Below are 13192 nucleotides of genomic sequence, written 5' to 3'. Positions count from 1 at the left end.
GTAGTTCCTGATCATTCAGAGCCTCCTGGTCTTTCTAAAGGACTGCCCCCCCCCCCATGAACCTGCCTGTTAGGATCATCAGAAAGCCTTATCCAGGCGCCTCCTGCCTTTGGAGACGAGTGGGCAACTGCTGTGCTTGTGGAACTTCCTCCAGTGGCTGGCTGATGCCATCTTTGTGATTTTCAGGGCTCAGTTTGAGGCACCATGCGATGGTTTAACCCCGTCTCCCCTGGTTCCTATCTCTCTGGGTTTTTATCGGGGTTTTTTTTGCAAACTGCTGGTGATTTTAAATGCTGCTGCCATGTTTTATTGATGATACTCTCTGTAGTTTTTATTGTGTGTTTCTGGAATGCAGTAAAAAGCAGCATGGTTAAAATATCTGTTTGCAGCTTTTGAAGTCAGGTAGTATTTAAGCTGAAATCCCACTATATTTACTGCAGATTGCTCTTGACAAAAAAAGTTGAAAATGTTGAAACTTCCTCAAGGCTGAACTGTAATTTTGTTTTCTTTAATTGTACAGAAGAAAATTCGCAGAAGCAAATGGAAGACAGTGGAAGTCAATTTACAGAAATTTTCATAAAGCAGCAAGAAAATGTCACCCTTCTGTTGACCTATTTAGAAGTGAGTATTTCCTTAGTCTTCGGGTCAAAACAGGCAAGATTCTGGGAGACCCATGAGCTACATTTTGTCAGAAACAGGCAGCCGGGTGGGGGCTCCTTAATTACTTACCAATGTGCTTCATTTATACCCAACCCAGGGAGGACCAAATGGCCTTACGACCTTCTCCCTTCCTGCATATAATCCTCACAATAGTCCTGTGTGTTAATTTAGGCCGAGATTGTGTGACTGGCCCAAGGTCACCCGGCAGGCTTCCATGGCAGAAAGGGGATTCAAACATGGGTCTCCCAGGTCCTAGTCCGGTACGCTGTCCACTACACTATGCTGGATCCGTATGAGTAGTCCCAAGCTAATTCAGTTGCATATGGCTTGTTTGGAATAATGTTGGTGGTGAAATGCAAATGTGGGTCTTTAGGGCTCACGTGCAGCATTGAAGAAGAGGAGTTGGTTTTTATATGCTGACTTTCTCTACCAGTTAAGGGAGAATCAAACCGGCTTACAGTCACCTTCCCTTCCCCTCCCCACAACAGACACCCTGTGAGGTAGGCGGGGCTGAGAGTTCAGAGAGAACAATGACTAGCCCAAGGTCACCCAGCTCGCTTCATGTGTAGGAGTGGGGAAACAAATCCAGTTCACCAGATTACCCTCCGCCACTCCTGTGGAGGAGTGGGGAATTGAACCTGGTTCTCCAGATCAGAGTCCACCTCTCCAAACCACAGCTCTTAACCACTATACCATGCTGTCTGCTTGCAGGAGTTTGATTTCCACGTTCGGTGGCCTGGAGTGAAGCTTCTTACAGTGTTGTTAAAGCAGCAGGGGCCCCCAGTTCAGCAGATCATACTCGTCAGCCCGATGGGTAAGTAGGGTCGCCTGGAACTTTAGGAGGTAATCCACGTGGGCATACAGTAATCCCTATGTTAGTTCTATTACTCTGAATGACAGCGTCCAACAGACGTGCCAAGGAAGGGGAGGGGCTGCGTGACTCTGGTATTAGAGCCCACGTTTCATGAGAGAGTCCGGAGCTGAATCCCTGCCATCTTCAGTTAAAAATAGGATAACAGGTCTAGATCCTCCCGCGACGCTTGAGTCCTGGTGGCAGAGTAGGCAGTCCTGTACTAGGGCAGTTGGTGGCCTGACTCTGTATCAGGCGGCTTCATAGGCACACTGAATCTCCTGTCATGCCTTTCTCTCCCAGGTGTCTCGAGACTGATGGACCTACTGGCAGATTCTAGAGAGGTTATACGGAATGATGTAAGTAGAGAACGGGGGTTTAATCAAACTGATTATCCCATGAAACTGCAGCAGTCACCCATTCCTTCCTTGTGAGGGTTTGTGCTCCGAAGAACAGTTTGTTACACGAACTGCTCCCTGTGCTTGGGTACAACCCTTCTTTCGTGCTCCTACAGCAGTCCACACCCCTTAAGACAGTGTATATGTGGGTCAGACTTGATATATGTGGGTCAGACTTGATAGTGTATTTCTCAGTAATGGAAAGAGGCAAAGGACATTGAAACCATACACTTAGAATAAAAGGGACAGAATGAAGGAAAATCGGATACAGAGCAAATTCAAAACTAAGCAGTTGGTCCAGTGGAGTATTTATTTATTTATTAAAATGTTTATATCTGGTTTTTCCTTGTGGTTCAAGGTGGCCTAGAATAATAGTTAAAAACATTTTAAATTTAAAACCAAAAATAAAATAGCAACCCCCAATATCATGTAATCTCGAGGAAGTTAGTGCACAGTCCAGTGTAAGGATATTCAGATTTGGGGGGTGGGGAGAATTGTTCCCTAAAGAGGAACAAAACTGGAGAATGTAACATATACTTTCCCTCAAAGGTTGTCCTGTGGTCTAAGAATTCTAGAAGATGGGTGGGAAGATGGTCCTCAGCAGAGACATCCTGGGCCGAGGGCGCCCGAATCTAGATTGCTTTGCTTTTAATTGTATTCTAGTCTCTTTAGTACAGTGCAGCAAATAACTATGTGAAAGATTCATTGCAATGAAGCTGTGAAGGAATTTATCAACTATGTTTTTATAACTGTCAACTAATCTTTCATTAATATTGTTATTTTTAGTGTCAGAAGGGTGCTAGGTGCTAAAACCTTTTATATAAATATAGGTCCTATCAGCTGTGCTGATAGTTGCCTCTTTCACATCAGCTGTGCAAATTCATTTATTTTTCAAATTTATAGCCCGCCCTCATTCCCAGCAAGCCAGGCTCAGGGCGTGTTACAACCTTAAAAATACATTAAAACTTCAATCAGCAATAAAACTTTAACACAATAATCAAATATTATAATATAACTTTAAACAGATGGCCTTAAAATTTCCCCAGATGCCACCATGTAGCAGGGTTCCAGCAGGTCACCCCCCACCAATGTCAGGAGTGGGGGGGAAGGATGGAGAGGCCAGTAACGATGGATCAACCTGCGGCTGTCCTCAGTTATAGGCCTGGCAGAATAGTTCTGTTTTACAGGCCCTGTGGAACTCCCTAAGGTCCCACAGGGCCCTGATGTCACCAGGAAGACTATTCCACCAGATCAGACCAGGGCCAGGGCCGGAAAAGCCGTGCCCCTTGTTGAGGATAGCCACACACACTTCGGGCCAGGGGACCACCAGCAAATTGTTGTTAGCAGAGCGTAGAGCTCTTTGGGGGGCATACCAGGAGAGGCGGTCCCGCAGGTACGATGGTCCCAGACCATGTAAGGCTATAAAGGTCAAAGCCAGCACCTTGAACCTGATCCAGTGTTCCAGCTGGAGCCAGTGCAGCTGTTTCAGCACAGGTGTTATATGATCCTGCAGTGAAGCCCCAGTAAGGAGCCTTGCCACTGCATTTTGCACCAGCTGGAGCCTCCGGGTCAGTCTCAGGGGCAGCCCTACGTAGAGCAAGTTACAGTAATCCAGTCTAGCGGTGACAGTTGCATGGATCACTGTGGCTAGGTCAGGGTGGGAGGTGTGGCGCCAGCTGCCAGGCCCGGCGGAAGTGGGAAGAAGCCGCCTTGACCACGGCTGTGACCTGAGCCTCCATAGATAAGGAGGCATCAAGGATCACACCCAGGCTCCTGGTGGCTGGTGCAGAGGTTAATTGCACACTGTCAAGAGCTGGGAGCCGGCACCCCACCCCAGAATTCCCCCGGCCGAGCCACAGGACCTCTGTCTTTTGTGGATTTAGTTTCAGTTGGCTTTTCTTCAACCACAGCATCCAAGCACCTGGCCAGTCGATCTGCAAACACCCAACCTCTGGACGCACTCGGAGCCCGCACCCAGGCCAAACCACCAGCTTGCTCTGGGCTCGAGTCAATGATAGGCAGGCCAGGTCAACCTGGAGTTGGCTAGATGTCTCTTCGCCATCTGTCTACCCAGGGACTCTCCAGCAGGATGGATACCCCTTAGGAGTCGGCACCCAGCTCTCACTCTGGGCCCGTTACTCCCTCCCGAGGTTTCTTCCACCTTAACTAGTGCAATGTCCAGGCTTACCATCGGGCTTTAGGTGGTATACAGCTCCAAGGTCCAAGCTCTCAGGTTACCCGGACTGGCAACAAGCAGCAGGTAGGCTGGCAGATTGAATCAGGCTGCTAATGGTCACTGTAGGTGAAAATGCCAACCGGTCCTCTGAGTTTGTAGATCTTAACCGCTACACATTTAAATAATAATAGTAAAGGCTGTCAGGACGAACCCTGGAGTCTTCAGTCTGAACTGGTTGCTTGTAAAACTCCAAATTTGGTTAAAATTAAGGTAGGCTAACAGCGGGAAACGGGAGCTCATAACAATGCTCCCGTTCCAGCGGCCATCTTTCTCATGGTTCAAAGAATGATCTTTGAAAGAACAGCAATACTTCATTTCTTTGTGAGCAAGGCAGAATAGACAAGTCAGATGGTGATATCTTCTTAGACCAGCTAGTTGCTAAACTTTGTATGCAACCTTTAATCAGGTATCAGAGGTTTAAAGAAAAAATTGCATGCTACTTATTGCTACTTGCTGTCATTGTGCTTTAATTGGATGAATATGCTGCACTTTGGAAGAAAGCAAGCAAAAAGCTGCTCCACTTACTGTTCTTAACCTCTGAGACCTTGGATTACAATTTCCTTTCTGAAGGTAAGTTAGTCTTTTAGGGGTTTACCCTTCCTAGTGCTTACATGATGCAGATGGGTGATGCCCACTTCTACCTTCACGGAGCATTTAAAGAAAGCACAGAAGTTTTGTTTGTCATTTTTGTGTATTTTTTCTCTCACAGGGTGTCTTGCTACTTCAGCAGTTGACAAAAAGTAATGCAGCTATCCAGAAAATTGTTGCTTTTGAAAATGCCTTTGAGAGATTGCTGGATATCATAACAGAAGAAGGAAACAGTGATGGAGGTACCTTCTTGGAAACTGTTCTCCGAGCCTGTGCAGTTTCAGAAGTGGGTTTAGTGGGGGCCCTAAATGAGCATTTAAGGTTAATGGATGGAGTGAAGTCCTGGCAGGGAGGTTCTGACTTTTGCAAGGCAAAAGAGAGTGGAAGGGCCGGTGCTTAATCCGGCCAGCGGCTTCGCCATCAGGCTGAGGTCGTGCAAGTTGGCCCGGACCTTAGAGTGGAAGAAGAGCAGTTGTTTGTCCATTCGCGCAATCTGCCCACCTCCCATGCAACAGGTGCCTTTAAATTGCTGTGGTGTACTCTGATGTTTTGGGAGGAACAGAGCGAGAACACGGCTCCACCCTTTTGGGCATGCTGAGCCTGAACAGTGACCCTGGGAGGAGGAGATCTTTGTCCCTAATGCACACCTCTAGATGCTTCTGAATTGCTGCTCTATGCAGGCCCAGAGCCTGTCAGTATGAATGCGCAGATGACCCTTTCAAGAGCAACCTGTTTTTCCTTGCAGAGAGGAAAGTAACAGAGTTGGATAAAAAAAAACTAGTAAAGAAACAGCTGCATTTTGCTACCAAATAAAATTGCACCATTAGCCTTGATGACAGCAGAAAAGTCTGGAATTCATTCATAATGATGTGATGAAAGGTCTGGAGGAATACTTTGTCTTTCCCATGAGGCTGAGCTCTATTTTTTGCTAGCTGCCCCTCTACTTTTAGCTTCACTGCTGCACTCTTCCTGTGACTTTGGACTGGGTGTAAGTATCAGTATGGGAGGGGCTGTGGCTCAATGGTAGAGCATCTGCTTGGCATGCAGAAGGTCCCAGGTTCAATCCCTGGCATCTCCAGTTATAAAGGGACTAGGCAAGTAGGTGATGTGAAAGACCTCTGCCTAAGACCCTGGAGAGCCGCTGCCGGTCTGAGTAGACAACACTGACTTTGATGGACCTTGATGGTCTGATTCAGTATAAGGCAGCTTCATGTGTGTGTTCATGTGAACTGTTGGAACAACCACCTGACCTTTTTGTTATAATGCTGTGTGCAGTGGTTGCATCCTCTCAAGCTTAGGGGTATTATCCTTTAGCAGATGTGTAAGAATTTTCATCCTGCCCTCTTTGTAGCTAGTCCAATAATTTGTTTTTGTCTATTCTGATTGCCAGCCAATATTTTGAGCTCAGCAAGAAACCTTCTGTTAAATAAGTTACGCTCAGGTAGACCATAGTGCAATTTGGAATCTAGTTCCTCATTTTTTCCCCTGAGCCTTTAAATCTTATTTTGCCCCTAGAGGCAAAATGTCTCGTATAGCTAGCAACTCTACGCATGGTTGCACTCACGGACTGTTTTTTTCAGGCATAGTTGTGGAGGATTGTCTTCTTCTGTTGCAAAACCTGTTGAAGAACAACAACTCAAACCAAAATTTCTTTAAGGAAGGCTCCTATATTCAGCGTATGAAGCCCTGGTTTGAAGTTGGTGATGACAATGCTGGGTGGTCAGCTCAGAAAGTGACAAATCTTCACCTGATGCTGCAGGTGAGCCCCTGGAGCCACGAGAATGCAGGCCCTGACCTTGGCAGTGTTTTGTTTTGTTTTAGAAGTCCAAGTGAGGTGTGCCCTTTCAGCATCCGTCAGTGACACTTGTCTCCATTCCTTTTCCTTCCAGCTGGTGCGGGTCCTGGTGTCCCCCACAAACCCCCCTGGTGCTACTAGCAGTTGTCAGAAAGCCATGTTTCATTGTGGATTGCTTCAGCAGCTTTGTACAATCTTGATGGCCACTGGCGTCCCTGCTGATATTCTTACTGAGGTAGGGCATCACAGAGAAGTATTTTTTCTGTATTAGGCCGTAGTGCATGCTAAACGGACAAAAGAATTGCTTCAGCCGTGTCTTGCCGGGGCTGAGGTGGGGGAGGGATGCAGTTGAGGTGTGACCAGGCTTAGGGAGGCTTTTCTGGACCTCAGTTTTACATGCTTGTAGACATGTCTTATATAGAGCCCTGTGGCGCAGAGTGGTCGGCTGCCGTACTGCAGTCAAAAGCTCTGCTCATGACCTGAGTTCGATCCCGACGGAAGTCGGTTTCAGGTAGCCGGCTCGAGGTCGACTCAGCCTGCCATCCTTCCAAGGTCGATAAAACGAGTACCCAGCTTGCTGTAGATGACTGGGGAAGTGTAGATGACTGGGGAAGGCCATGGCAAACCACCCCGTAAACATAGTCTGCCTAGTAAACGTCGGGATGTAACATCACCTCATGGGGTCAAGAATGACCCAGTGCTTGCACCTTTTCCTTTAGACATGTCTTTTAACTGTTTTGAAACAGAGGTTAGCTCTTTTATTCTTTTTTAAATGCTACTTTGAAATGGTGACACACACAATTACTTCCTCCAGTTCGCCTTTTTAAGTGATTTAGGTTTCCCTGTACTTTTAACTCAGGGGTCCCCAAGGTGGTGCCCATCGGCGCCATGGTACCTGCCAGTACCTTTCCTGGTACCCACCAAGCAATTTTAGAAAGTTGGAAGAGTCCAGTAGGGCTGTTGCCCAGCAGAGCTTCTGAATGGCCATTGCAGATCTGATTGGCTGTGCAGATTAAAATAACACTGTTTTGGTGGCAGCTGCCAGCACAATGAGGTTTTATCTCTCTCACCCTCCTCTTTCCCAGTGTGTTTTTAAAAATTACCGCTCTTGTTCCCCTGCACTTGGGTTTGTCTCTGCTTCCTGCAGTGGCCATTTTGTGGTTGGTTCCACATCCCATGGCAGCCAATTTTGGTTGCACACACAAAATTCCAAAGGTGCCCTTAGGCTCAAAAAGGTTGGGGACCCAAATCATAAAAATCACAAAATCACTCAAGGTTGGAAGAGGACCACAAGGGCCATCAAGTCCAGCCCCCCTGCCATGCAGGACCCCCTGCTTTAACAAGATGTAATTTTCAGTGTCTCCGCAGACAGGACAATTGTTCAGGTTGTTGTGTTTCATGAATGGACCCCATCTTAACTTTGCTGAATATAAGCTGTGAAGTCAATCATAATTCCCTGCTTGCTTCCTGTGTCTACTTCTGGGTTGCCTGGCTAGACTTGTGGCCGCAGTTCACACAGGCATGTACATCACCATTCCCCATCCCATGGTAACTGGATCCTTGATTTGCAGATGAACACGTGAACTAATGTAATTAAAATGTCCTAACTTGTTGATTGATACCCCTCTTTTCTCCTCAGTGGGAGCCCCAGAGCAGCTTACATTTGTTCTCTCCTCTGCTTTCAAAGCATTGTGTTTGGGGCCATCCAGGTGAGGCCCGTCTGTAGCTGCTCACCTCAGACGATGAATATACCTGAACCTGCCCATAAGAACAGAGCTGTGTCTGTGCTGGGTGCCCTGCCTGGCCCCTGCAATTGGCAGAGTCTGTCTCTGCTTCTCATTGCCTCTCCTGTGAATTATGGGATTCTCGCTGTTTATGACTTTTGTAGCGAAAACAGTAATTAAGAAGAGTTGCAGGATTCATTTTGTTCTTAGCAGTGCCCCGGATCCCTTTGCTCTTGAACACTTTGCTTTTTGCCCTGAAATAAACATGTGCAGAAAAAAAGAGATGCCCTTTTTGTCTCTGTGTAAAGCTGCAGGCGTGAGCGGGCAGCTGGTTCATCACTCAAATCGCAGCTCTGACATTTTTCTCTTACTGTCTAGACCATCAACACTGTGTCGGAGGTGATTCGTGGGTGTCAAGTGAACCAAGACTACTTCGCTTCAGTAAATGCACCTTCAAATCCACCGAGGTACAGTACTTGGTGCCATCTATTTATGTACTTCATTTATTCTCCCCCATTCCAGACCCAAAGCTGCTTGAACACATGAAGCTGTCTTATACTGAATCAAAGTCAGTATTGTCTACTCAGACCGGCAGCGGCTCTCCAGGGTCTCAGGCAGAGGTCTTTCACATCACTTACCTGCCTAGTCCCTTTAACTGGAGATGCTTCCAGGGATTGAACCTGGGACCTTCTGCATGCCAAGCAGAGGCTCCGCCACTGAGCCCCAGCCCCTCCCACTGCAATATCACCCCCCCTGCTTTATTCCCACAACAGCAACCCTGTGAGGTAGGATAGGCTGAGAAAGACTGGCTCAAGGCTCACCCAGTGAGTTTCTGTGGCGCTGTGAGGATTTGAACCTTAGACTCCCAGTTCCTACTCAGGGTCTCTAACCACTATACTACATTGTCTCTCCAGTAATCATAGTATGTGAGAAACTAAATAGAAACAAAATAGAACCGTTAATGCATCTTCATGGAGGTGACTGGTTTCAGCTGCCAGGAGCAGCCTGTGACACAGACTCAGTCCATGATTCCCACCATTGGCCTTGGCGGGAGTCAATGTTTGGCTATGTCTGTACAATTTAAAAAATGGATTTGACTAGGCCGAGTATTCAGGGTGCATGCATCTGTAAGGGAGAGAACAGCTGGTTAGGAAGCCGTGCAGCTGCCGGCTGGCAAAGAGGGGAGTCACTTGAGTCACTCTGGCCCTTTCCAGTAGGCAAGGGACACCATACACCGGATGTTTGGTGCTGCCAGTAGCATGCTAAAAGGTGGGCAGAAGCAGGCAGCACAGGGGGCCACTTGCCATTTTGGCGCAATGATGGCTGCGGGTAGCAGAACGTTGTCCTACATGGAGAACCACAGGCCCGTAGACCACCTCAGTATCTGTTCCCCTGGGCTGCGCAATCTTTGTTGGCGCCATGTTGAGCCAGCGGTGCTGCTCTCCCTGTTTCGGGCTGCCAGAGGACCCGTGAAGTCACCTCATCCCAAGCCTGGGGGCAGACCATTCACCGCACACCGGACCTCAGGGAGCCACGGAGGGTCACCACACGCGACCCTGGCATTGACTTCTCCCTCTTGGCAACCCAAGGAGGCTGGGGGTGGGCCAGTTATCCGTTGATTTATTTTAGACATTTCTGTACTACCTTTCCACCCAAACAGGGTCCCCTGAGGCATTAAACATTAATACCGCATTTAAAATAAAGTACATATAAAATAAGCAATTCAATAAAAAACGTGGATATACATAACATCACAGTGAGGACTGAATGGTTACTAGGTGTGTTTGTCTTTTTAAAACCAATTGATTGTCTCGTCTTCCTTTTCTGCCAGGCCTGCCATTGTGGTGCTGCTGATGTCCATGGTCAACGAAAGGCAGCCCTTTGTGTTGCGCTGTGCCGTGCTGTACTGTTTTCAGTGCTTTTTGTATAAGAACCAGAAAGGGCAAGGAGAAATTGTGTCCACGCTTCTACCTTCAACCATTGATGGTACACAATATGCAATGTCTCCGTGGCTTTTTGGTGGGACTGTTGGGGATTTGGCCTGTACACACACCCAGGCAGACACACATCTCTGTTGAGCGTTTGTATATAAAAAGTGAATGTTGCGGTGTGCCTCGAACATCTTAAGACAGCTATCTTTCTGTCGGTTGTTGATGGATAATTCTGTAGAATAGCACACAGCAAGAAGAGTAACATGAACCTGATCTGATTATTGGTCATAATAACTTGGCTTCAAGTAGAATATTCAGTTTTTGCCTTTCTTAAAAGGGAGTTGAAGATTAATTTTATTTGTGAATAGTTGAGGTTTTCTAATTAGATTAAGGGCACTTTTTTTTCTTACACCCTGTTGGATAGGTTAGAGAGAGAAGGCAGCTTGCCCAAGGTCATCCAGTAAGCTAAAAAGTACAGGGAGATTTGAATCAGGGTCTCCAACCCTCTGACTTCTACATAGACTGCAGCGGATTCTGCCGCTCCGCTGAGCTAAGTTGGAAGCCTTCGTCCGGCTTGAGAAGCCATCCTCCCAACTTCAGTGGTTCTTGCGTGGTTCTGGGGGATGGGTGGATCCACCACAGCGTTGTTTCTGTTTTCAAGGCACACAAAGGGCTTTCCCACGTGAGCAGCTGATTCCTGCTTTTCCTATGAGTCAATCCTCTAGCATCAGAATGGTGTTGAGCACGGGGCTTCTGCCTGTCTTCCCTGCCTCTGCATTTTTCCAGTTTCCACATCTGTTTATCTTCTAATAGACGTGCCTTAAAAAAAACCAGTATTTTTGAGCAAGGATGCTGTCATCAGTGGTGTCACAGTGCCAGTTCCCTTCTCCCCCCCTTATTTCTTGTGTATGAGCTCTGTCAATATACGGCTAGAAGTGGAGCTAAGCATACACATGCGTGAGAATCGCCACATTTTTCCTCTGAAGGAGAAATGCCCTCTGCTATGGAGATTCACCCAAATATTTGGGTGCTTGGAGCGGCAAACTGGTTTAAAAAGATTTCCTGTCAACAAATGGCAGGGGCAAATGCGGGGGAGTTCATTTCTGCAGGTGACGTTAAAGCAGGGAGAACTTAGCCCTCTCTTCCCAGGCAGCAGGGCTGTGAGACTATTTGTAGGTAGGAGTTGGAGTACCTGGAACTTCACAGGCCAGGTGGTAAACAGCCTCTCCAACAGGATGTATGGAAAACTATGTGTCAGTGACTTGGTTTTCTGCAAGCAGAATTGGAAATATGCCCAGTGCTTGAAAGTTGGCAGCTGCAGCACCCTGCACCTCCTGGCATTGTCAGAAACTAAACGGTGTGCTTCCTGTTACAGCGACTGGAAATTCCGTCTCAGCTGGCCAGCTGTTGTGCGGAGGGCTCTTCTCCACGGACTCTCTCTCCAACTGGTGTGCTGCTGTGGCGCTGGCCCACGCTTTGCAAGAAAACGCCCCACTGAAAGAGCAGCTGCTGCGGGTGCAGCTGGCCACCAGTCTGGGGAACCCCCCCGTGTCCTTGCTCCAGCAGTGCACCAACATCCTGTCTCAGGTACAGCATTCATCTTTCTTCCTTTTCACACAAACAGCGTTTCTGTCAAGCTCAGGACACATCCTTGAGATCAAAGCCCTCTCTAGTAAGAAGACAGCCGCAGCATGTTAGCCACATGTCTGTGTAGTGGAAGGCTTGAGTTGAACTGGAAGCAGCAGCATGAAGGTGGGGAGGGTCCATGGCTCAGTGGTAGAGCATCTACTTGGCATGCAGAAGGTCCCAGGTTCAATCCCCGGCCACTCCAGTTAAAGGGACTAGGCAGGCAGGTGATGTGAAAGACCTCTGCCTGAGACCCTGGAGAGCCTCTGCCGGTCTGAGTATCCAGTACTGACTTTGATGGACCAAGGGGTCTGAGTCAGTATAAGGCAGCTTCATGTGTTCATGTGAAGAGCCCAGTGGGCTGGGCAGGAATAGGCTGAGAACTGTCTTCTCAAGCAGGTTGAGGATAGCCATCTGGGATGACAAGAAACATGTGCTTGGAACCCCTGCTTGGTTGCCACACGAGTGCCTTCCTTCTGCTTCCTTCCCGATTATGTCTGTGAGCCTTGACATCAACTTTGCAGAAGGCATTTGGGTGGTCTTGCGGAGTTAGATGTGCTTTCAGCATGAACTTGGGAAATGTTTTCACCGAAGTACAAAATGTGCGCATTTCTCTGTATAGAGGAGTGTATCTAAGCCTTTTGCTTCTGTTTTGGCAGCAGCTAAACAAATGTGTGGGCAGGTAAGCACATAGTATGAGCTAGATCCTGAAGCAACTAGTAGCACATTAAGAACAATTAAACTGACACTAATCATCCACTACACAACATTTAAAGAGCAGAAGATTAAATGCACCTAGCAAGAAAATTTTCAAACCACCTTAATCCACTTAGAGTAAGCTGCCAGGTTGCCAGAGCTGTAGGCTTGTGTGTGATCGCTCCATTTTGTCAACGTAAGAACATAAGAAAGGCCCTGCTGGATCAGACTAAGGCCCATCAAGTCCAGCAGTCTGTTCACACAGTGGCCAACCAGGTGCTTCTAGGAAGCCACAAACAAGACTACTGTAGCAGCACCATCCTGCCTGTGTTCCACCGCACGCAAAATAATAGGCATGCTCCTCTGATACTAGAGAGAATAGGTATGCAGCATGACTAGTATCCATTCTAACTAATAGCCATGAATACCCCTCTCCTCCATAAATATGTCCCCTCTTAAAGCCCTCCAAGTTGGCAGCCATCCCCACATCCTGGGGCAGGGAGTTCCACCATTTAACTATGCCTTGTGTGAAAAAATACTTCCTTTTATCTGTTTTGAATCTCTCACCCTCCAGCTTTAGCAGATGACTCCGTGTTCTAGTATTATGGGAGAGGGAGAAAAACTTCTCCCTGTCCACTCTCTCCAAACCATGCATAGTTTTATAGACCTCTATCATGTCTCCCCTCAG

The 13192-nt window shown here is 47.5% G+C and overlaps 1 protein-coding gene across 1 annotated transcript in view; it reads left to right on the top strand.

Annotated features, from left to right (window-relative positions):
- USO1 (USO1 vesicle transport factor) overlaps window positions 1-13192 on the top strand; it is a 65234-nt gene that overhangs the window by 32075 nt on the left and 19967 nt on the right. Inside the window, exons 5-13 of the mRNA XM_056857307.1 lie at window positions 521-621; window positions 1372-1474; window positions 1814-1869; window positions 4854-4974; window positions 6313-6491; window positions 6622-6762; window positions 8630-8718; window positions 10083-10237; window positions 11558-11769. Coding sequence (XP_056713285.1) covers window positions 521-621; window positions 1372-1474; window positions 1814-1869; window positions 4854-4974; window positions 6313-6491; window positions 6622-6762; window positions 8630-8718; window positions 10083-10237; window positions 11558-11769 — 1157 coding nt within the window. The remainder of the gene's footprint in view (window positions 1-520; window positions 622-1371; window positions 1475-1813; window positions 1870-4853; window positions 4975-6312; window positions 6492-6621; window positions 6763-8629; window positions 8719-10082; window positions 10238-11557; window positions 11770-13192) is intronic.

This window comes from Euleptes europaea, chromosome 11 (genome assembly GCF_029931775.1).
Source record: "Euleptes europaea isolate rEulEur1 chromosome 11, rEulEur1.hap1, whole genome shotgun sequence".
NCBI lineage: Eukaryota > Metazoa > Chordata > Lepidosauria > Squamata > Sphaerodactylidae > Euleptes > Euleptes europaea.
The sequence above is the reverse complement of the archived record's forward strand: the minus strand, read 5'-3'. Positions and strand labels throughout refer to the sequence as shown.